Source organism: Rattus norvegicus, chromosome 1, assembly GCF_036323735.1.
Source record: "Rattus norvegicus strain BN/NHsdMcwi chromosome 1, GRCr8, whole genome shotgun sequence".
Lineage (NCBI taxonomy): Eukaryota > Metazoa > Chordata > Mammalia > Rodentia > Muridae > Rattus > Rattus norvegicus.
In genome coordinates this window covers 210,522,674-210,547,092 of record NC_086019.1, presented here as the reverse complement: position 1 = coordinate 210,547,092, position 24,419 = coordinate 210,522,674, and the positions used below count along the sequence as shown (strand labels likewise).

At 41.7% G+C, this 24,419-nt stretch overlaps 1 protein-coding gene across 9 annotated transcripts in view; it reads right to left on the bottom strand.

The window, feature by feature from the left end:
- Chka (choline kinase alpha) overlaps positions 1-24,419 on the bottom strand; it is a 48,685-nt gene that overhangs the window by 7,661 nt on the left and 16,605 nt on the right. Inside the window, exons 2-8 of one of the 9 annotated variants that reach the window (XM_039103104.2) lie at positions 20,681-20,740; positions 14,753-14,782; positions 13,741-13,794; positions 7,296-7,422; positions 4,705-4,818; positions 528-661; positions 27-131 (exon numbers count right to left, since the gene is read on the bottom strand). In XM_039103104.2, coding sequence (XP_038959032.1) covers positions 27-131; positions 528-661; positions 4,705-4,818; positions 7,296-7,422; positions 13,741-13,794; positions 14,753-14,760 — 542 coding nt within the window. In that variant the 5' untranslated portion in view covers positions 14,761-14,782; positions 20,681-20,740. The other 8 variants (XM_039103117.1, XM_039103096.2, XM_006230707.5 and 5 more) reach the window with 8 other exon arrangements.

Here is a 24,419-nt window from a genome sequence, read left to right as displayed (position 1 = left end):
GATAGGGGACAGAAGGCTATACTCACCTCAGGTTCTCAAGCTCGAGAGGCAGATTGTAAGAGAGGAACTTGTGCAGTTGTTGAACTCTGGCCTCCCTGCTGAATTTAAGTCTTAGTACTTGATTCAGGTATCTGCCATAGGAAGGACAAAGACCAGTGCTAAGCTGAGCAGGTGTATTCTTAGGCCTCACTCAAGCACCCAACTCTAGACAAGCCCAGCACCAAGGAAGCCCAGTGTTTCCAGGAAAGAGGGAGGGGTGGTTGGGCCTACAGTACTCAGGGGAACCAGCTTTCCACCCACCCACCTGATAGCAATTTTGCAAACAAGTCTTCATTCTTGGTCCAGGAATTGATTGATACATGCAAGAAAGACTTAATCATGAGACATACATCACAAGTAATGGCATGCACACCAGTGAACCAAAGGGGTCTCTGACCACCCTGGCAGATGAAGGGAAGCACTCACTTCTGTTACTGCCAAAGACACCAGGGTAAGAGTGATGAGGACCAAGTAATTTCAACACTTACTTTTCCATTGTTCCAAAAAGCCATTTTGGTTCCTTATTGAATGGCATTTTCATACCATGAAATGTGGCCATTTTTTCAGCTATTTCTGCAGAAATATCTGGTAAACATAATTCTTCAGTGTCCAATCGCCGGCTCTGGAAACAGGAATCAGGAACTGTCATTTACACATGCAACCTAACAACTGTACTAAGACCACACCACTTTAGAAACAGGAACCAGTTAAGGTAAGTTATTAAAGTCTCACCCAGGGCACAAAGTTTTCTTAAGTAGCCCAGCATGGTGGTGCATGCCTTTAATCCCAGTAACTCAAGAGTCAACAGCAAACAGGTCTGTGAGTTCAAGGCCAGTCTGGTTTAACATAGTGAGTCCCAAAAAAAGAAAGACACAGCATCTCCACAGGTGATACCCAGTAAGTGCCATGGTACGTCTATAGAGAAGCATGGTATACGTTGAGAAGAGTGTACAATGAAGAGCAGGGTGTACAACAAGGAACCGGTCCATTTCATTAAGAACCTGAGGAAATTCCTCCTTTAATGAGCAAAACACACCATTCTCTTGTGACATGTGATAGATCTCTACAGCTACAGCTGACATCAGCACTTGTTAAAACTGGTAGCTGAACATCTTCCTATCAGAGAGGCCCTAGGTTCAAGAGGGCTACCACTGCCCCTGCTGTATGGGTTGATATGGAGCAGGTATCAGACATGGAGGTCAAATCCTAGCCTGTAGACATTGTGTTGACACTTATCAAAAGTACTCCCAGAAACATGTCCTTAGGCTACTGCAACAACACAGTGTACTTATTAACAAAGCTAGGCAGTTTAAACCTATCACACGGCTAAACCATGTATGTTTTTTTTTTGTTTTTGTTTTTGTTTTTTTTTTTTGTGGTTCTTTTTTTCGGAGCTGGGGACCATATATGGTTTTAACCTGTTGCTCCTAGGGCTGCAAGGAACAAAACAGCACAAGATTAAATCAAGCACAAAAGAAAAATGATGTAACCAAGAGATTCAGGGCCACTCCTCTCTAGCTACTATGAGAGTCTGACACAAACACAACACATTCATTATAGGAAACTTCTTTGCTTGCTTTAAGACAGTGTCTCACTGTCTAGCCTGGAATTGACTATGTAGACCAGGATGTGGCCTCCAAGTACAAAGATCATCCTATGGGCTGGAGAGATAGCTCAGAGGTTAAGAGCACTGGCTGTTCTTCCAGAGATCCTGAGTTCAATTCCCAGCAACCACATGGTGGCTCACAACCACCTGTAAAGGGATCTGATGCCCTCTTCTGGTGTGTCTGAAGACAGTGACAGTGTACTCACATACATAAAATAAAATTAAATCTTAAGAAAAAAAATTATTAAAAAAAAACAAAAAACAAACATCATCCTACTTTTGCTTCCTGAGTGCTGGCATGCACCACTATGTCTAGCCTTCTTGCTTGTTTTTAGACAGCATCTCAACTGTGAAGCCCAGGCTGGCCCCGGATTTAGGGTTACCCTTTTGCCTCAGCCTGCTGAGATTACAGGTGTGAGTCACCAGTCTGGCTTAACACTTTCTTTTCTTTCTTTCTTTCTTTCTTTCTTTCTTTCTTTCTTTCTTTCTTTCTTTCTAAGATTTACTTATTTATTTTTTGTATACGAGTACACTGTAGCTGTCTTCAGATACACCAGATCCCATTACAGATGGTTGTGAGCCACCATGTGGTTGCTGGGGATTGAAATCAGGGCCTCTGGAAGAGCAGTCAGAGCTCTTAACTGCTGAGCCATCTCTCCAGCCCAACATTTTCTTTTCTATGTAGAAGAAATACACTCATAATACGACAATAAAAAGTACAGCACATAAGCAAGGAACCCACTCATTAGTTATCAAGCATTGTGTACTATACATAACCATATGTGCTATGCATTTTTGTTTTTGTTTTTGTTTTTGGTGAGACTCAAATTTTTTTTTTTAATTTGGATGACTATGCCTATTTAGGAAAAAAAGGAGCTAAGATACATATTTAAAAGGACAAAAAAATAATACAACAGGGTCTCATATAGCCCAGGCTGCCTTAAACCTTCCAATGTAGCATAGGATGAAGGTCCCAGCCTTCAACTCCCAAGTGCTGGTATTACAGATGTATACCATTTTGTACAACAGTCCTGAGGAACTACTTACTTACAGAGCCTCAATTTTCAGTCTTTACCTAGCTTGGAACTTCCTATATAGACCAACCTGGTCTCCAACTCAGGTATCAGTCTGCCACTCCTTTCCAGGTGCTGGGATTAAAGGAGTGTTCCACTGTGTCCTACATGTCCTAAGAAGATTTTTATGTTTTGGGGTTCAGTGCAAGGGCTTCACTGTAATGCAAGGCTTTGAGTCTCAACAGTTTTCTACATCCATTTGTGTCTATGGGTTCTTTACATGAAACTAAAGGCTTATATGGTCAGTCGAGTCTCCCTTGGTCACCAGTTTCCCTTCTCCCTCCCTTTGGAGATTTGATGAAAGATTTTCCATCTAAGCCCAGCAGTGGTGGCACACTTCAGTCCCAGCACTTGGGAGGCAAAGGCAGGTAGATCTTTTGAGTTTGAAGCCAGCTTGTTCTACAGAATGAGTTCCAGGAACTATACAGGGAAAAAAAAAAAAAAACAATTTAAAAGAAGAAGAAAGAAAGAGGAGGAAGAGAAGGAGGAGGAAGAGGAGAAGAGAGGAAAGATTTCCCAGGAGGAAGAGGAAAAGGAAGAAGAGGAGAAGAAAGATTTCCTGTCTCTTTCAATGTAAGCTCTGTAAAAACAAGAGTCACAGTGGCTCTTTTCTGCCCTGACTCATGGTGCTGCCTATGAGAATTACTGTATACAAGGCTGTCCTTTCCCACAATGGATAGGACCCAGGACCCAGCACAAGGTCACCTGGCTGAGATGCTATTTGCCACAGCTCAATATATATCCACAAGGATGATGGAGGAGTTCCAGAAAGACTACATTTATTAACAACAAAACAAAACAAAAACATTTAGCTGGGAGGTGGTACACTCGAGGCAGAGGCAGAGGCAGAGGCAGAGGCAGAGGCAGAGGCAGAGGCAGAGGCAGAGGCAGAGGCAGAGGCAGAGGCAGAGGCAGAGGCAGAGGCAGAGGCAGGCAGATCTCTGTGAGTTTGAGGCCAGCCTGGTTTACAAAGTGAGTTTCAGGACGGCCAAGCTACACAGAGAAATCCTTTCTCAAGGCAAACAACAACAACAATAGCAGCAGCAGCTGCCCCATGACAAGTCAAGGAAAATACTGACACCTTGGAAACAAGAACTGGGCCAGAGCAGCAAAATGGGATGAAGGAAACCTTAAACAGTGGGAAGAGGGAGGATGATGGAGACAAGAAGGAAGAATAAGGAGTTCCAGCTTGAATGCTGCTCCATCCCATAAAAAAAGACCCCAGAGGCTAAGAATAAGGTGAAAGAGGAAACGTTTAAGTGGCAACAAAACGGTGAGACGTGTGTGTGCATGTGTGCACCTATTTTTTAAATCTTGTTAAAGATTTATTTTTATATGTATAGTTGTTTTGCCTCTGTATGTCTGTACCACATGCATGCCAGAAGAAAAGAGGCCAGAAGAAAAACGTTGAATCTCTTGGAATGGAGTAACAGATTCTACTTGTGAGCCACCAAGTGGGTGCTAGGAATTAAAACCCAGGTTCTCTGGACGAGCAGCCAGTGATCATAACTGCTGGACCAACTCTCCATCCTCTCACATATAATTTCCCTTTGTATGACTATGTCTATGTATGAAAGAAAGGCTACAGCACAGTTTAGATGCTAGGCAAGTACTCTACTATCTTGGTTCACGCCCAACACATTTTCTCTTGTCTTGCTTTACTTATGACTCAGTTTAAATAAGTCACACTTAAAAAAAAATTGAAGACTTCTTTGCCTTATTTTCTGTGAGTGAGAGTCTTATCTGCATTGTGTATTTATTTGTGCACAATGTACACATCCTGAACTGGCACTGGACCGAGCCAGTACTGAGAACTGAACCCAGAGCCTCAAAAGAGCAACGAGAGCTCTTGATTGCTAAGCTATCTTCCATTTAGTATTTCCCACATTTGTAAATCCCACATTTAGTATTTCAAATGACATTTAGCATTCTTATTTTGCTACAAGAAGGAAAGGGAGTCCACCCTTGTGGTTTCCATAATCTTACCGGGATAAACTGCTCCAGTCGGCCTTGCGGAAAGATGCCATAGAGTTTTGGCCCAAGTGACCTCTCTGCAAGAATGGCAAACATAACACTCTCCAGAACCATTGCTTCAGCCCCCTAGAACAGATGGCAACAGACCAGGCATTAGTGTTTTCCTAGACAGGAAGTGCTATCTCAGGAACAGGTTCCTCCAGGATGCTAGGCCTTCTTTGGCATGGGCAATGATTCTCCTCTGGGCAATGATTCTTCTCCATCCCTCCCTCCGTCCCTTCCCCCTTACACACACACACACACACACACACACACACACACACACACGACTTTTTCACAGCATTATACTATATAATGTTTTAAATTTAAGTCACTAATTCCAAAAATACAATTTTCCCTCCAAGTAGTGTTTAGACTAAAAAGTTCTACAAAGCAGTACATTACATACTCTGTAATTCTCTGTAGAAAATGCTTTAAGGTAAATAAAAAAATTTGGTATCTTACTAAAAGTTGTGTTAACACTATTTGTTTTGATAAAGTCTCAGGTAGCCCAGGCTGGCCATGAACTATGTAGCAGATGATGCTCCTGCCTCTGCTGGGATTACAGGAATGTGCCACTACATTCACTTTATTTGGTACAGGGGGGACCTAAACCATGACTTCTTGCATGCTATGCAAAAACTTTATCCCCAGCCCCAACCCATGTAGTCCTAAGTGCCTGTGGTTATTCCTATGTTGTTACCATGCCAACTGTATCTTAGGGAGACAGTTACTGGGCTAACCATAACGGAAGTCCTTTCCCATGTCGAATGGTACTCTCCAAAGCAAGTCACTTTACTAAAGTAAACTGGCTTATTAGTTAAGGGCCGCTGCTTTTATCCTGTCTGTTCATTTTACAACATTACTGTTGAGTCTCACCCCGGGCTTCTCACCAAAGACAATGTCCATTCTGATGAAGGTGACTTAAGGGCCTCTCCACTCAGTACCCAGTGAGCTTGAATGCTCTAAAGGCTGCCTGCCTAGTCCGTGGGCTCTAGGTTCTGAATTTCAGTTCTGGTCTGTTATGTTCTCTATAAAGCCATATGTTCTTCTTTAGGTTTACTTTGTGTGTCTGAGTGCCAGTCCGCACAGATAAATGTACAGAGTGGGTGCCTGGTGCGTGACCAAATCAGAAGGTACTGGATTCTTTGGCAGTGGAGTTTTGGATGGCTTGAGTTACTGTGTGGATACTAGGAACCGAACCTGGGTCCTCTCTAAGAACAAGCGGTCTTAGTCACTCAGACATCTCCAGCCTCCTCCCTATCTTTATCTTTATCTTCTATCTTTAGTCCTAATAGCTCATGGAACTCTCTCTACCTATGATTTCAAAACCCACCTTTCCCCCAATTCATATTCCTGTCACCCTGAAAACAGCAAATTAGGTAGGGCATGTGAGTTGTCATTTGTTAAGAGTGGGTGGGAGGGTCTTTGGCTCTCCACAGAGTGTTACTTACTCATTTAGTGTCTTAAGTCTTAGTTCAGATTCCACCTTAAATTTCAAAAACTTTATTTTCTCCATGCAGGCAGTTACATGCCATGGAGCCCATGTGGAAGTCAGTGGATAACTCTTGGGTGTCAAGACTCTTACAGGGTCTGAAGATCAGACTCAGGTAGCCAGACCTGAGCTAGGGCCTCTACCAGTCGAGTGCCTCACTTGGCCCCAATCCCACACCGAAAGAGGTGTGTGTGTGTGTGTGTGTGTGTGTGTGTGTGTGTGTGTGTGTGTGTGTGTGTGTGTGTGTGTGTGACTACTTCTAAAATCACAACTTTCCCCCTTCTTTCCAGCTTTCAGGTGATTTTTTTTTTTTGATCACTCTTTGATGTGCTTTTTCTTTGTTTTGTTTTGTTTGTGGGGTTTTTTTTTTTTTTTTTTTTTTAAAGAGACAGGGTTTCTTTATGTAGCCCTGGCTGTCCTGGAACTTGCTCTGTAGACCAGGCTGTCCTCAAATTCAGAGATCTGATCTCCCTTTGTTAAGAAATATGCTATGGTTGAATACAATCCCAGATAAACATGCTCGCAGCATTCACATTACAAAACTCAGGGGGCTTAGAGTTTAGCTCATAGTAGAGCATTTGCTTAGGAAACAGGAGGTCCTGCATTGGTCCTCAGCTCTGAAGGTTTTAAACAAACAAACAAACTGACAAAAACTGAATTCAGAAACTGAGGACAAGCTCATTAGGCAATGGTAGAATACCACAGCTGATAAGACAAAAGAAAGAAATGCTGTTTCCAAAGCCGTCAAAGCATACAAAATCTTAAGTCAGTCATGGACAAGTGCTTGCTCCTAATCCCTTCAATTAAAGACTAACTATAATCTTGTATAATCCCCATATTAGTCTATATTATACCTTGTGAGGCTCAATCTGTATTTATTAGTTACAAGTTTGTGTATTTGACAATATAGATATTAATTGGTTCAGACTAAGGAATTGGGTATCACATGGACTTGTATCTTTTTGACAACACCGAATACCTCTGTTTAGCACATGAAATGTTCTTATTGCTCATCTAACCCTCGTAACACATTGGTTTAGGAGGGACAGTTACTGCAGCCCTGTCTGACCTGAAGACCGATACTGCAGAGACTCTCAGGGGAGCTCAAGCGAAGGCCCTCAAGGTGTCTGTCCTCTGCTGTAGTCCTCTCCCCTGTAGGCTGGGAGCAGTCTCCTCGGCGCCTCCTACAGTGGAAACTGCAAAAGCAAGCAGAGCCTGACCATAACTGAACAAGAGTATCCTGGGCTGAACTCTAGAGTAGGCAATCTACCAGGTATGGCTCCTTGTAGCTCTATGCCTCCTGTAGAACTCCCCCTCCCCCACATTCTAACTTCCAGTTAAATCATTTCTAAGCTTCTTTTGTCTAAAAATCCAGACTTGTTATGATTAAAATTTGTTTTCCAACTTCCCGTACTGCAGAGTGATTACGATGACCGTGAGGGTTCAACTGTATCTGAAGTGTTACATTTTGTATTTTTTTTTCTTTTGACAGTCTTAGGTAGCACTTATTGACCTTGAACTGGTTATAGATAACCCTGAACTTCTGATCTTCCTTCCTGCTGGGATTAAAAGTGTGAACCACCATGTACAGGTCTTACAATGCTTGCAGATGGAACCCAGGGTTTTGTACATGACATGCAAGCAACCTGTCCACATAAAAAGAAAAAAACTTGAGAGAGAAAGAGAAAGAGAGAGAGAGAGAGAGAGAGAGAGAGAGAGAGAGAGAGAATATATATATGAATGTACATGTTTGTGGCTGCCTACATGCCACAATATGGAGGTCAGAGGACAACTTCCAGGAGTTGGTGTTCTCTTTCCATCATGTGGCACTGAGAATTGAACTCAGGTGGTTAGGCATAGGGGTAAGTTGACTTAAATGACCCACTGAGCCATTTTGCCAGCCTTTTCTGGTTGGTTTTGGAGACAAAACCTTTGCATAATTGTCCAGGCTACTCTTAAATTTCCAATCTCCCTGCACCCCCTGCATCAGCTTCCCCAGTGACAGACTGCAGGCAGACAACACAATACCTGACCTCATGTGTAAGATTTAAAGTTCAGTAAGTTCATCAGTGCCTGTCTTAGGTGTGTGGCAGCACTGTCACTGGTACCTGGATTAATATTCTACCTACTCCTGCAAAGCCCATCAACCTGCACACAGATACAATCAATTCCAAGTCCCTGATGCTCTCCCTGGTGGCTAGGTGAAGCAAGTGAGCAGTGGTCAGAACAAACAGGGCCTGGCCCCTAGCCAACAACTCCATTTCATCATCTGGGGCAGCCACAGGCTAGTGCTACTTTTTTGGAGATATCAATACCTCAACTATTTATTTTGGTTTCAGAAATAAAACTTAATCATTCATTGATTCAGAACACAAAATGTTTGATAAATATTCAGCATTCTACTAAATATCAGGGAGCCAAAGAGTAAGCCCCATCAGGCCCTATCTGTATGGAACTCACAAAGAGAACTAGGAAATGACTAAACAGAATTACAGGAGTCAAGGCCACAAAGGGACAGAAGGCTGGAAGGACAAGCTATGAAAGGGCAGTGATATCCAAACAGACCCAGGACTGCAAGGTACAAATGAGCTATGAGTTCTTCTGATGGAGGAAGTCTGGAGCAGTCAAGGAAGTGAGAGAGCAGTTGCTCAACTGGGCAACCAGGGCAGACAGGAGCAGCCTGTGGGACAGACAGGAACATGTGAAGCAACATACACTGAAACCTTATGCACTGAGAAAACTCCCAGAGCAAAAGTGAAACTGGCTTATTGCTGAGAACTCCCATTCTACAGCAGTGGTCTCAAAGCAGGCACATCAGTAAGCACCCCTAAGGCTCAGGAAACATCAAGGAAGGGGAAGTGGAAAGAGTGCAATGGCCAGGTAATGAGCAGGAATGCTGCACCGAACTGTCTTCATGACATGATGTGGCTGTTGCACTTGGGAGCTCACAGCAGCTGTGGTTTCTACATTAAGACCTGCACAAAATCAAGCCAGTCAATGTCCAAACAGGAGAGCAGTGACTGTTAACACTACCACTTCTAGCTGAGGGATCATTAGCAGTTATTGGCAGTTAATGGTTTCTGGAGCTTCCCTAAGTGTGTGGCCCTTGCTGATTCCCACACCCTTTCTAATGGAAGGCTCACATTTATCTGCATGCTGGCAGTACTAACTGGACTGGACTCTAGGAGTTGTTGTTTTTCTTAAAGAGGACACATATTGGGTGGGGTTTGGAGGAACGGAAGAGGAGTACTGGGTTAAGATGATCAAAGTACATTATATAGAAAGTGGAGATGGTTCCAAGGATAAGAGCACTCGTTGCTCTTGCAAAAGATACTGGTTTGATTCCCAGCACCCACATCGCTTACAATCTTTAACTGGTTTCAGATTTTTCCTTTTTCCTTTTTTTTTTTTTTTTTCGGAGCTGGGGACCGAACCCAGGGCCTTGCGCTTGCTAGGCAAGTGCTCTACCACTGAGTCAAATCCCCAACCCTTTAGTTTCAGATTTAATATCCTCTTTTGACCTCTGAGGGCACCAGGCATGCACATGGGGAACTTGCAAGCAAATCACTCACAGACATAAATAAATAAAAAAAAATTTTTAAAGATACATAATATACATGTATAAAATATTAAAGGAATGAAAAATTTCCTAAAATTAGCATTTACCCATCAACAAACACAACCAAACAATATACACATCAACATTCACTCTCTAAAGATACAACGTTTCCTGATCTTTTTTTTCTACTTTATTTCAACATGAACACCCTAGTATCTGCTAGGCTACAGAGTTTAGGCAAAATACCGAAACTTTGCTTCTAAAAAACCCCCAAGAAAAATCAAAAATGTTAACATTTTACATAACCTACCACTTGTAAACAACTGATTCAAATCTGGACAATGGGAGGAAGAAATCCAGGGAGGAAGAAATCCAGGGAGAAGAGGTGGTAAGATGGCTGCCTTATTAGAAGAAGGAGCTTATTAGAAGAGAAGCAAAATGGCTGCAGACTTGGCAATGTACAAGTTGCTAGTGATAAAAACAAGAGTTTCAGAGGAGTGATGGGTACATGGATTAGATAGGAAAGGGTGAACAAAAGAAAGAGAGTCATCTAGATGGGTGAAGGAAACAAATTTATACTTTTTATTATCTTTATAAAGTTTTAGTTCTGTAGGGGAGAACTTGTAAGCTTTGTCCCTAAAACTTATATAATGTCAGGCAAGCTCTATACCACTCATCTATAGCCTCAGTTTGCTTTATCGTTTTTTAAAAAATTTACGGGGTTGGGGATTTAGCTCAGTGGTAGAGCGCTTGCCTAGCAACCGCAAGGCCCTGGGTTCGGTCCCCAGCTCTGAAAAAAAGAAAAAGGGAAAAAATTTACTTTTGGGCTGGAGAGGTGACTCAGAGGTTAAGAGCACTGACTGCTCTTCCAGAGGTCCTGAGTTCAATTCCCAGCAACCACGTGACTCACAACCATCTGTAATGGGATTGGATACCCTCTTCTGGTGTGTCTGAAGACAGTGACAGTGTAGTTATATATAATAAATAAATAAATCTTTAAAAAAAAAAGAAGAAAAGCAGGAGGGCTAGAGTGATGGCTCAGCTGCTCTTCTAGAGGTTCTAAGTTCAATTCTCAACAACCACAAGTATATATAACGGGATTCTGATGATCTCTTTTGGTATGCAGGTGTATGTGCAGGTGAAGTACTAATACACATTTAAAAAGAAAGAAACAGGGGTTGGGGATTTAGCTCAGTGGTAGAGCGCTTGCCTAGCAAGCACAAGGCCCTGGATTCGGTCCCCAGCTCCGAAGGAAGAAAAAACAAAGAAACAAGTAACTTCTGCAACTTAATATGCTAAGGTGGGCTGATATCCATGGGAGGTGAGAAGGGAAGACTAGGAAGAAAGGAGGGAGGGGAAACTTCTATCCAGAAGTAAATTAATTAATTAATGATAAAAAGAAGCAGGTAGAGATGCTACAAGAGTCCTGATGATGATCCCAGATTGCCAGTGTTAGTTAAAGGCTAAATATACCCATCTTCAGCAGGTATTAGAAAGTGAGGAAGACTTGGATGGAAGAAGCTAAGAACTATAAAGAAGATGTGTAATACTGCGTTCAGTCAAGTTAGAAGCCTGCAATTTTTCTGTATAGGGTTTTTTGTTTGTTTTTTTGCATTAAATCCTGGGAGACACACACACACACACACACACACACACACACACACACACACACACACACACACACACACGCTCTATCTTTATGTACATGCCAAAGAGGGCATCAGATCTCTGGGAATTGAACTCAGGACCTTTGGAAGAGCAGCCAGTGCTCTTAACCCCTTGAACCATCTCTATAGCCCTGCCTCAATCTTTCTCCATCAACCTCCAAGTGCTGAGATCACAGGAATGAATCATGGCTTTAAAACAAACAAAACCCCTAAAACTTAAGACGACTTAGAAAAGTCTAAAATAAAGAAATTCATTTTAAAAAGAAAAATAGAAATTTTATCAGGAAAAGTAGCAGAGATTACACTGAGGTGGAAAGGACATTAGCAAGAACATCTGACTCCTTGGAGAAGGAATGGGGGATTATGACAATAAGCTGAGAACTGAAACCCAAAGAAGAAAGAGTGGACATACTGGATGCAAGACAAAGATCCCCTCCAGAGGGGAGATGAACGAACGGGGTTGGAGTAGATGTCAGAAGTGATGCACAGTCAAAGAATGAGTTTCATACTCCATGCACAGGGTGAGGACAGGAAAGCAGCCAGAGAAAACAGATCCCTAAAACAGACTTTGGAACACCTTAGAACCCAAAGGCAAAGCTGAGGTGAGGTTTAGCAGGCGGCCAGGCAGTAAGCACTGCTGAGGTGGAACACCAGCTCTCAGGCTGTGGGGTGCAGTGCAATGAAGGCAAGCATGGAGGTGGCTGGGTTCAGCATAGTAGGTAGGGGTTACAGGTAAGCACAAAAGAGACAACTGGAAGAAAGCACTGAGGATGTATGGCGGGAAGGCCTCAGAAGCATATCAGAAGGACGGCCAATGAAGAATAAGGAGAGGACAATGTCTGCACTACAGAACTTCAAGAAGCCAAAGTAACTGCTTAAGCCCCACATGACAAAGAAGGTTCCTACCACCTTTTGGAGACAATCAGGACACACTTATGGGAGAGGACATAAGAAGGAATAATTGGAAAAGCTCAGGAGGGATTCAGTGGAGAAAAGAATATCTTGGCCACAGAACAATGGCAGGGCTCAGAAGGGACTCCAACAGGTTGTTATAGAATCTTGGCATAATGAGGGCAAGAAGCAGACAGCCCACGGCCCAGGATGAAGGCAAGGGGCCCTTCACATGAGCTGGGGTTTCTGCTGTTAAATGCTTGGAGAGAAGAAGGAAGAAGTGGGAGACAGCAGCACCTGTGAATGGCTGGATAGAAAATGTCCTCTCAGAGGGCCTCAAAGGATGACCTGTGGGATGGTCAGGCCTGGGAGCAATAGTGAGAAGAGGAGGACAATTATCACTTTTGCACTTATGTATGCATGTGTTTATATGTTTGTGTGCATATAGAGGTCAGAGGATAAATTTTGAGTTCTTTCCTCCCACTACATCAGCCTGGGGATAAAACAGGTAACAACCATACTCAGTAACCAACTGTGTGCATGCCAACCCCAAATCGCAGGAACAATCAGACCCCTGGGGAGCAGGTCCTAAGGAGGAAGGGGAGGCAGCTATGATTGTTTGTCTTTGAGGATGGCAGTTGAAACATGAGAGAGGAATAAACAAGAATATGGGTGCCAGAAGGCAACACAGAGAACTTCTGGGACAAGGGCTCTGCTACTAGGTTGCTACTGCAGCGGCAACCTGACAGGGAAAGCAGGAACCACCAGCTCACAGTCCAGAACCTTCCAGGGGTGGCCAGCTGGCCATGTCACATTGATCATCTTGTGCACACAAGTGCCCCTTCCCTGTAAGTGTGAACACACAAGAAAATGCTCACAAAGTATCCATGCTCCACCCATGCTCATTTCACATTGGAGTCTCAAGTTCCCTCGATTGCATATGTCTCAGTGTCGTTGTCTCTATTTCAGAATTTGGGAAGAAGCCTTTTCAACCTGGCTACCAAACCCAGGACAAGCACTGCCACTTCCTCAGGAGCAAGAACACCAGTGAAACAACCAGGAAATGAACTGCTTCCTAATGATGGTGAGACACTGCCAGAGGAGGCAGAAGCCTCTAAAACAGAGTATCAGAGATTATTACCTAAGCCTGCATCTCTCGGCATGTCAAACACTGCTTAGAAATTGCCACCACAGACAATTCAACTCCCTACCCTAAGGAGTTAGGAAGCCCTTGCAGCTCAGCCTAGTGAGCTGATTCCAACTGGTTGGTCCAGAGCCCCTCTTTTGAGAAAGATAAAGATCGAGTACAGAAACCAGGCCTGCCAAACCACAATTTGGTAAGGCTAAACACCACCAGTTTACAGCTCATGCAGATGAGAAGGGACTCGATTACTTACTTGAAATTCATTTTCATTCTGAGCTTGTTCGGATCCCTCTTTATTACAGGACCTCTATGAATGAGAAAAAGCAAACACTTCCGGTGAGATGGAGCACTCTGAGCAGACACTAACTTTGCAACCACAGAACGGGTGTTCACAAAACACCTCAGATATTTAACAAGGGCTTCTGGCCCCCCAGGTGACCAGCGTAGTCTAAAGGCACCAGCAGTCTCCAGCACTTGTGCCGAAACCTTCAAATACTTCATCATTTTACAAGGAAAGGGTTGTACTGCTGAGACCAAATAGCTGTGCCTCTCATGGCAGTCCCCATGTACCTTTCACAATTTCATTGTTAGAGGAAAGTCACTAGAGAGTGCTCTCTTCCAATCGGGCCTTCTAAAGCTCTGCCTGATTTAGCTATGTGGTTCTCTCAAGCGAACCTGCAAAACAGGAATGTCAACACGCCTGTGGAGGGCTGCAGGCAGCAGAGAACATGAACAGAGAGGACAGCAGTAAGCAGGTGATAAGGCTAGGGTGAGCTCTATGCACCTGCCACTTGACCAGACTAGCCCTCGGCTCCAACCAGTCGAAGTTCAATCTCAACTCTTCCTCTTGTAAATAGAGGACTGTGCATTTAAGAAAGCCCTAGGATTAGCTGATAACTGACACATTAGGAGCTACTTTTACATCAGTTTCCTTAATGAAATTACAAATTACTGGCAACCAGGCTTCTAACAATAACAACAGACTGGATCATGGACTGGGGTTAAGAACTTGGGCTATTTCTTAAAGCTCCCCCCACCCCAAGTGCTTTAAAACTGAAACACTGTCTTAGTTAATAATGGGAAGGGAAAAAAATAAAACCAGAAATATAAGAGTTTTGTCAAAATTGTACAGTCACCTGCCTTCAAAACAGTTCTTACAATTACATCAGATTTACTTGAGCCAAACCCAAAAGGAATCCTGTAAAGGAAACCTCCATAAAAGAATTTTAAGCTAACAGATTCTTGAACATCCCATAAAAACATACCTTGCCATTCCACAGCTTTATCAAAAACACCTGTACCAAGGGTGGAAAGTGTGGACAGGAAAAAAAAATGCCACGTTAAGCAACACCAGCTACTCTAGCAGCATTCAAAACACCCTTTGATAAAGCAACCGCTCTCACCATCATATACCAAATAATATTCCAACAGATATCTTAATGTGTTTGGTATAAAAGATACATTTATCTTACTTCTTTATAAAAGCAGACAATATAAACATCCATGTTCATAAAGCTATCTGCAAAGGCTCCTAACACTGGTGCTTACACATATACAATAGTAATCATAACATGCGGGTGAGTGCATCTGAACAGAACAGTCAGTACAAACATGGTGTGCTATTTTCATTTGTGTAATCTGCATTTCCCTGATGAAAATCTAGATGTTACAGGTTAAATCCCGTTACAATGAAAGGTAAAAAACCTAAAATATACCAATAGTTCTTGCCCTTTGGTGACAGTGTGTCAGCCTGAGGACAGAGTGACTCGGGATCAGAAAGCTTTACCGCTTCTTATACCCAGGGCACTCTGGCACTGACCCCATTGTGTGGACAAACACAGCAGTCCATCCCAAGGGATCTATGGATTCCTAATGAATGATGGGCTCTGCTTTTCTACTGTCAGTGCTCCCTCAAAGCACACAAAAAAGTCCTGATGCTTCTTTGCTGTGGTTGGTGTAGGCAAGCACGCACTGCACTGTGCTGCACATGGCAAACATGCTCAAGGAGTCACCAAGTGCCTCAGAGCGGACTAGCCGCCAACGCCAGGATGGGGAACTAGCTGCACATGAAGAGACCAAATGGGGCTAAATGTCTCTTTAAAGGTCTTTGTACTTTTTTTTTTTCATTCAAGGAAATTTATGAACGAAACAAGTTCTATTGTCTGATAATTACATGCTAACACACTATAGAATGTCAGAACAAATGAAGAATTTTCACATCCTATGAACTTTGCTGTAACGGGATTTGACCTGTACAAAACCCTAAATGGCTATAGTCACTCCTGTGCTGTTACTGCTCTAACTGTACCTTAGGGAGACAGTTAAAAGGCTGTTAGCTCACAGAAGTCCTTTCCCTGTCTAATGGTGCTCTCCAAAACAAGTCACTTTACCTAAAAATACAACTCCTTTTAAACATATTGTTACAATACATGGACATAAATTCTATTGCTCCTTTTCCCACACCCACTCACCCGATCCTGTTCCAAGTGGAACCTATGATTTATACCATAAGAGCACCATCACAAAGACAAGATGGACTTCTGTAGTCCCATGTTCTATTTCCTCAGTACAGAATGAGCTGGAACTCAGGAGAAAGGAGAGGAAATCTCCAAGCAGGAAGGCAGATGGCCATGAACTCATGCAAAGGCAGACACCACCTAAGGTGCACCAAGCAGACACCTTCTGTGTGTGAGTCCCAAAGACTGTTCAAACAGAAAGCAAATTGGGATTTTAGAATGTGTAATAATTTATTTTAGTGACACAATTTATTTAAGCAGGTATTAAAATACACTGCTTAAACATTGAGTACAACTTTACATTTTCCTTCAACTAACTTGAAAGTTTACTAAATTTTAACATTAGTTATTTTATTGTCTATGTGGGTGCTGGAGGCCCAAAAATAATCGATCTTTGGCAACTGACTCTCTCCTTCCACTGTGGGTTCCAGAGATTCAGCTCAGGCAGTCAGATTAGCATGGCAAATGCTTTTATTCGCCGAGCCTCTCGATGGCCCTATTTAATATTTATGTGCAGTCTTAAATTTTTTTTTATGCTGGGGATTTAGCTCAGTGGTAGAGCGCTTACCTAGGAAGCGCAAGGCCCTGGGTTCGGTCCCCAGCTCCGAAAAAAAGAACCAAAAAAAAAAAAAAAAAAAATTTTTTTTATTATTCTATGCTTCTATTTTAATCATGTGTGTACACGTGTGTGGATCTGAACATGTGTGTCCAATGACTGTTGAGGCTAGAAGGTGCTGGATTCCCTAGACTGGAATTAAACTTGACTGTGAGCCATCATGTGGGTGCTAGGAACTGAGCCTGGATCCTCTACATGTATAAGTTGTCTTAATCACTAAGCTGTCTCCCCTGTCCCTGTAAAGATTTTCTTTTTATTGACCTAGTCTTAAAGATAAAAATGTATTAAAATAGGGGTTGGGGATTTAGCTCAGTGGTAGAGCGCTTGGCTAGCAAGCACAAGGCCCTGGGTTCTGTCCCCAGCTCCGAAAAAAAGAAAAGAAAAAAAATGTATTAAAATATAAGTTCTGGGGCTGGAGAGATGGCTCAGCGGTTAAGAGCACCCGACTGCTCTTTCAGAGGTCATGAGTTCAATTCCCAGCAACCACATGGTGGCTCACAACCATCTGTAAAGAGATCTGATGCCCTCTTCTGGTGTATCTGAAGACACCTACAGTGTACTTATATATAATAAATAAATTAAAAAAAAATATATAAGTTCTGCCAGCTAAGATAAGAGAATAGAGGACTTCCATTTTCACTTCTTTCTTGTCCACTACTTAGAAGCTACTTGAAAGCAAGCACTACACTTGATGCCAGGCTTCAAAAACAAAAACAAAGAATTGACACAAATCATACTTAGGGCTTTATGGATTTGGTTGGGTTTTTGTTGTTGTTGTTTGGTTTTGTTTTGTTTTGCAGAGCAAACAAATTAAGAAAAAAAAAAAACCAAACTGATGAACTATGGAGAATAGGAGTCTTCCCAGGAGCAATGCCTTTGGTTTTGTAGCTTAAGGAATTTTTTTTTTTTTTTGTTTGCTTACTTGTTTTTGTCCAGGGTTTAGTATGCTTGGCAAATTCTCTTCTACTGTCCTTAGTTTGGTTTTACAACTTAAGTCAGACTATGAAAGTAGCAAATGTTCCTGTTACAGTTTTGATCTTCAGAAGGTTCTGTCTTAGGGTCTTGATAAGAAAATGGAACCGTGTTTTCAGTAGTTCATGCTAGCACTACTAGCATGAAGGCAGGTCTGATTCAGTGCCAGACTGGTCTACATAGTGAGTACAGGACTACACAGTGAGCAGCAAATGCACAATGTTGGAGCATAGGGTGACTACTGTGTAACTTTAGGTTGAAAAACCTACTTTAGGGGGCTGGGGATTTAGCTCAGTGGTAGAGCGCTTACCTAGGAAGCGCAAGGCCCTGGGTTCGGTCCCCAGCTCCGAAAAAAAAAGAACCCAAAAAAAAAAAAAAAAAAAAAAAAAAAAGAAAAAAGAAAAACCTACTTTAGGGCTGGAGTTCAGTGGCAGCATCCTCATGGAGCACAGGTGAGGCCTTTGGCTCAATCCCCAGCACTCACAGGGTATCTACTTTGAGTTACCTATTATTCCGAACTAGTACAAGTTTCTGTCTCTAAGTTCACTAAAACCATCACACAGAACAAATTGACTTAGCAGACTTTATTTTGGCAAGTTCTTAGTAAAAGACTCCTCAAATAATAAGAAAAATGAATTTGACTAAACTCCAGCAACAGAGGCTCACATGTGAGGTGAAACAGAGTGGCACATTGTTGTGCTCTGAGTCTGGGCCCATGAGTTTTTGTAGATAAAACTAAATTAGTGATTAGTGAAATGCATAGAGAAGGTGGTGTGAAATGACAGATAAGTATTTGAAACATTTACAATGTCTTCTTTTTAAGAGTGTGTGTGTGTGTGTGTGTGTGTGTGTGTGTGTGTGTATGTGTGTAAGTGGTCACAGGGGTCAGGTATTGGATCCCTTACAACTGGAGTTACAGGCAGTTGTGAGCAACCAAGTGAGTTTAACCACTGAACCATGTCTCCAGCCCTCATCGTCTCTTTTAAACAAATCTCTATAAAATATAAACTATAGCCTTTTTAAATGACCTGGGACTTATGGAAGATTAAGAAAGAATAACCAACAAGTGGTGGTGGTGCATGCCTTTAATTTAATCCCAGCACTGGAAAGGCTAAGGCAGACAGATCTCTGAGTTTGAGGCCAGCCTGGTCTACAGAATGAGTTCCAGGATAGCCAGCACTACATAGAAAAACCTTATCTTGAAAAAACTAAAAGAAAGAAATAAAGTAAGAAAGAAAGGGGGGAAGGGAGGGAGGGAAAGAAAAGAAAAAAAGAAAAGAAAAACCTAAAACAGTCTGTTTAGTCTGGAATAAGGGCCAACATACCCTGAAGGACTAAGCAGAACCTGAGCATCTTTGGGGCTTTAGTCCCTAGGATCCCAGGAGAGAAGGAACTACCTCTTACTGAGCGTCAGAAGCCCTTACTGTGTAGCCCAGGCCTGGCTTTGAAGACCTAAAGTCTTCACCCCAGCTCTCCAACCACATTTAATTCTGGGTGATACATCTTTTGTTGTTGTTGTTTTTTAATGTTTTTGAGAAAAGATCTCAGTATGTTCCTCGATGGCCTGGAACTTTGAGATCTTCCTGCCTCCTGCCTTCTGAATGCTGAGATTAAAGGCCGGCACTATCATGTCTGCCAAGAGACGTCATGCCTAACATGGAAGCAGCACCATAACTCCGCCCAGTTCCTGCCGCTAATTAATGTTATTGTCCCATCTCAAGTGAGGCTAGGAAACAACAAACAAACAAAACCCTGAAGAAGCCAGAGTTGGGGCTCTCACAAAGTCATAAAACTCAACTAACAATGTAATTATCTGACAGCAAGGACACCCTCCTCCCCCTTTCCCCCCTTTTTGGTGTTTGAAAAGTGGAACTACAGCTTGGTTTAAAATTTGTACTGTTTCTATCACTAATAAAGTTGTGGCTTCTTGTTGAAAAAAAAAAAGACAACTAACATTTTTACTTTTTGTTATTGCTATGTATGTGTACATGTATGTGTATGAATGCAGATGTTCACAATCCATGATGTCCTTGTGCTGGTCAGAAGACAATTTTCAGGAGTCATTTCTTTCCTTCCATCATGGGTTTTAAAGATCAAACTCACTTACTTCATCAAGCTTGCTGGGGATTGCTTTACGCACTGACTCACTTGCTGGCCCTCAGCATTTTGTAGCATGTGTGCTTCTCAGTATTATCATAAGGCATAGCCTTCCACCTCCTTGGTTTCAATGTTAAATAAAGGAAAAATAATTTTTTCCCCAGCACTGTAAAATTACTGAACAGGTTACAAGGTTACAAGATCGCAATAAATGCTTTAAAATGCAGCTTATATAATTACCTCATGGAATCTAAATAAGCCATTTCTATGACTATGTCTTATTATTATCTAGTCCACCTTCTTGTACCTGAGTTATCTTTAACATGGGTGGCAGATCGGAACCTCTAAGAGGCCTTGGGGACATATGCCAACATTGGAAAGTGGAAGCCGGAGACCGGGGGCTCCTTTCAACACATTCTCAGGGTTCAGGACTTTTCTAGTCAATCTGGTGACTGACCCACGTCTTCTTGCATTTCCAAGGGTTGTGAGTGAGTTTTCCCAGAGGCTCTCACCTCTCTGGTATGGCGTACTTCCAGGTTAAGTCAGCACTGCTGTGCTCCACACAGGAAATGGCACCCAGGGCTGAGGGTGAAGAAGAGTGTCTATGCCTAACTTTAGCCCCACTCCCAAAAGATATATGTACATGGTGTGCTGGAGCTGAAGGAAGACCCTGAATACGTCAACCTCGTTCTCAAACTGAAGCCATGAATTTTGAAGATTATTAAATGTTTGTCATTTTCTACTGAGGAAACAGAAGATAGGGGTCTAGTTTGCCTTGGACAAAAAAAGCCAAAGGAAAGGTGGTATTTCATTCAATACATAACATTCTGAAATCTTAATCACTGCACCTCTCTAAGCACAGAGCACTGTAGCTGCTGCTACTTAACAAGCATTACAGTTTTCTTTTTAAAAAGCATTTCTTGAATCCAAAAACTACATAAAGACATGAGAGCTGTAGAGAACGCTCCAACTTCAGAGATCTCATACTATACCGTGAATCGTGTCTGTCACCTGGAAACCAGAGTGCTCCAGGCACGATCGCATGGACAAGCCTGCAGCAGAGAACACATGCACACAGCTAAAGTGGTACATTACCCCCACACCCTTCACTCCCCCAATACATTCCTTCCCAGAGAGGGGCGGGCTGTGGTCAAGTCATCATTCCAGAGATCAGATCTGCATTGGCTTTGTGCTAAAATCCCAAACATTTACGACCAGCAAGACAAAACCACTTTGAATACGCCAAAATGAGACAGTCAGTCTGTGGTTTATTTATTTACCAAAAGGCACCAAAGCAGGTATTGAAGGACAATAGGTAGTGATTTGGCAACTACATCTGGAGAGCATTAGCTGAGAAATGCTAGTGGGTGCCCATGATGGGAGCGTTTCACTTCTGAGGATGAGGTTCCAGCTGCCTCAGAAACAGATGTAATTACACTGTTCTCGAAGCACAGGGAATCTTTGTTAACTTGGACTCATAATGATATTAATGTAACAAGGAAAAGGTGGCAGTTCCCAGACCTTAATGCCAGGGCCTGGCTCTCCACCAGTCACTGCACAAAGTATGACCTGAATTCTTCACAGAAAGAAACTGAGTTCTCGGTAACCAATAGTTCTGTACTATCTATAAGCTACTCTTACTGTGAATTAATTTTTTAAACTGTAATTAAGAGAATATAAGAAGACATTGTGTTTTCTTCTGAACTCAAAAGGGACAATGTTCTTAATTATAATCTTTGGATCAGTGATACATATCTGCTTTGTGCCTTGTACCTTTAATTATATTATAGTTAGTATTCAAACAAGCCTTCTGTTATTTTTTGCAGACAGAACCAGAAGGAGCTCTCTTTGATGTGTTACAGATACTCATACCCAGGCTGTCCACAGTGGTGAGGCCAGTCCTGCTGCTCACGCAGAGGATCTGGTCTAACATTATGGTTCTGACACAGGGAAGGCAAGGCACCCTCTGAGCCTTCTGTCAACTTGAATAGCTGACACCACATGAACAATACATACTGACATTTGTGTCTTCCACAATTCATGATAAATAAACTAGTTATTTATAATCAGCTAAACTTGTCTTGCTAAAGCATGTTTCAGAGCTCACATTCCCTCCCAGTATCAGAAAGAAAAAAATTCAAGTCACATTGATATCTGGCTCTAGAAGTCTAAGCTCTCTTCTAATAATTATATCACCATCCAAAGTGGAAAAGGCTGAACTATTTATTTACTTTTCAAATTTTCCATTAAACGACTTTAGTTCACAGTAATTTTATATTTGAGCTTTGTTTTCATTATCTATCCAACTAATAAAAACAGCCTCTTCGTGAAAATAGAAGCTAAGCTACGTAAAGTCACTAAACTATGCTGCCATGTTAAAAACAACCCAGTATGTTCATGTTTCAAAATTTCCTACAAATATTGCAGTGTGGACCTTGTCTCATCTTGTGCTCATATTTTCAAAAGAAACTATTCTTACCCTTTTTAAACACAGGACTTTTACAGATTCCCATAAACCTCACAGAAATCCTAAACAGAACCTGAAGACACAATAGGGAAATTTGCTTATTTCTCATCTAATAGAGAATATTAGGGGAATAGGAAGAGATGGATGTTTGGGGGACACAAACTGTGGGCCTTAACCCATTCAGAGGGGTAAGCCAGTGTTACCTCTTGGTTTTCTCGTACTAAACCTCAGAACTGCACCAAAGAGCAGTCATTTCACTGTGACTACGGGAATAAAGGACATTAGAATCTCAAAGTACCAGGATGGGAAATGAAAAGGCTAAGAAGCAGCTAGTTATTCTAAACCAAACAGTAATAGATCAAAGAATAAGCTTAAGACATATTTCCATTTAGTATCTGATTCTCAGAAGTAAGAAGTTCAAAATGCTTAAAGCAAGAATGGGAAAAGTGAAAGGAAGGATATACTAAATTAAATCAGTCCTACAATTAAGCAAAACATCAAAAAAAAAATCTGAAAAATAAGTCTGCCATTACATGTAGTTGTCTTCAACTAATATTCTTCAAGGAGAGAGGAAGGTGTGGCCCTTAAAGGGTACTATGGCACTTATACTGCTGGCCGGGGAGACACTTCATTTGTGTCTGGATAAACACAAATGATGGGGGCTTCCATTATGTAGTAGAGATAAAAAAGGAGAAAAACAGAAGTTGAATCCTCCTATGATTTAAGCATTCCTTTAGTGCAGGGGTTTACTAAAGCAATGGGATTTATTGTTACTAAGGTAATGAGATTTCTGTTCTCAGCTACACGTGAAAATGGCAGTCTACTCTGAATGTTGGTGAGCGTCTTATTGTGAGGATAACACATCATCCTCACCATAGACCTTAAACATTTCCTTCCTTACTTCAACTCATTCTGAAAGTTCTAAAAGAGAAAAAATAAAATAAAATCACACACTAAATTAGATGTAAGAAAGTTTAAATCCTCTAGGCTGGCAGCAAATATCCCTGCTAGACCTTACATAGTTTGAGATCCCCACTTCACCTCAAAAAAAAAAAAAAAAAATTGCAATTTGAGTGGCTGGAGAGATGGCTCAGCAGTTAAGAGCACTGACTACTCTTCCAGAGGCCCTGATTTCAATCCCCAGCAACCACATGGTGGCTCACAACCATCTGTAATGGGATCCCAAGGGGCCTCCTCTGGTGTGTCTGAAGACAGCTACAGTGTACTCACATAAATAAAATAAATCTTTAAAAATAAATAAATAAATAGATAAATAAATAAGTAATGCAACTTGAAGCTGTAAGTTCATGACTTTACTATTTAAACTTCAGTAGGAAAACTGCACTTAAGCTAACTATATTAATTATATGAAAATAAGAATTCTCATCTATGAAACAAATGAAAACCCTTTTTCTGTCAAAAATTGTTTTACTTTTTATTACATCAAATGTGAGACTGTTTGTTATATGCTTTTCCTTTCTTTCTTTCTTTCTTTTTTATTTTTTGTTGGTTTTTTTAGTGGCTGGCAAACATGGGATGTCACTTTAGGAATGAAAGATGGTTTAACATTTTCCAAATTACAAAACAATAAAAACAACAACAAAAAAAAAAAAAGAAAGAAAGAAAAGAAAAGAAACCCCAAAAACCTAGAGAAATGTACCTCTCCCCAAATCAAATGGTCTACTTGTAAAATATATTTTACTCTATTAGATGGTAAGAGTTAATTCTACCTTACACAGCTTTAACTACTCTGCTATTTAAATGTTCTTACATCTGATTAGTGTGTTCAGTGTTGTTGCCCATGTGCTAAAGCACACAGTGGAGGTCAGAGAACGGTTTCCAGGACTTCGTCCTCTCCTTCTACCATGTATGCTCAGGGATTGAACTTGGCTCACCTGGCAGCCAGCAGGCACCTTTACCTGCCGAGCCACCTTGCGAGCCTACATTCTGCTATTTATTTTTGAGTTGCCTAACAGTATGTGTGTTTTTCTCAAAAATAAACTGAGGTATAGAATTCGTTTTGAAAGAAAACTATAGGGGCTGGGGATTTAGCTCAGTGGTAGAGCTAAGGAAGCGCAAGGCCCTGGGTTCGGTCCCCAGCTCCGAAAAAAAGAACCAAAAAAAAAAAAAAAAACAAAGAAGAAAAGAAAACTATTTGCAGACACTTGCATTATCTTAACTAATTTAAGACTTCTAGACTGTTGTGACTCCAGGCTGGCTTCTGCAAAGTCACTTATATGGCACCCACACATACAGTTCAGCTA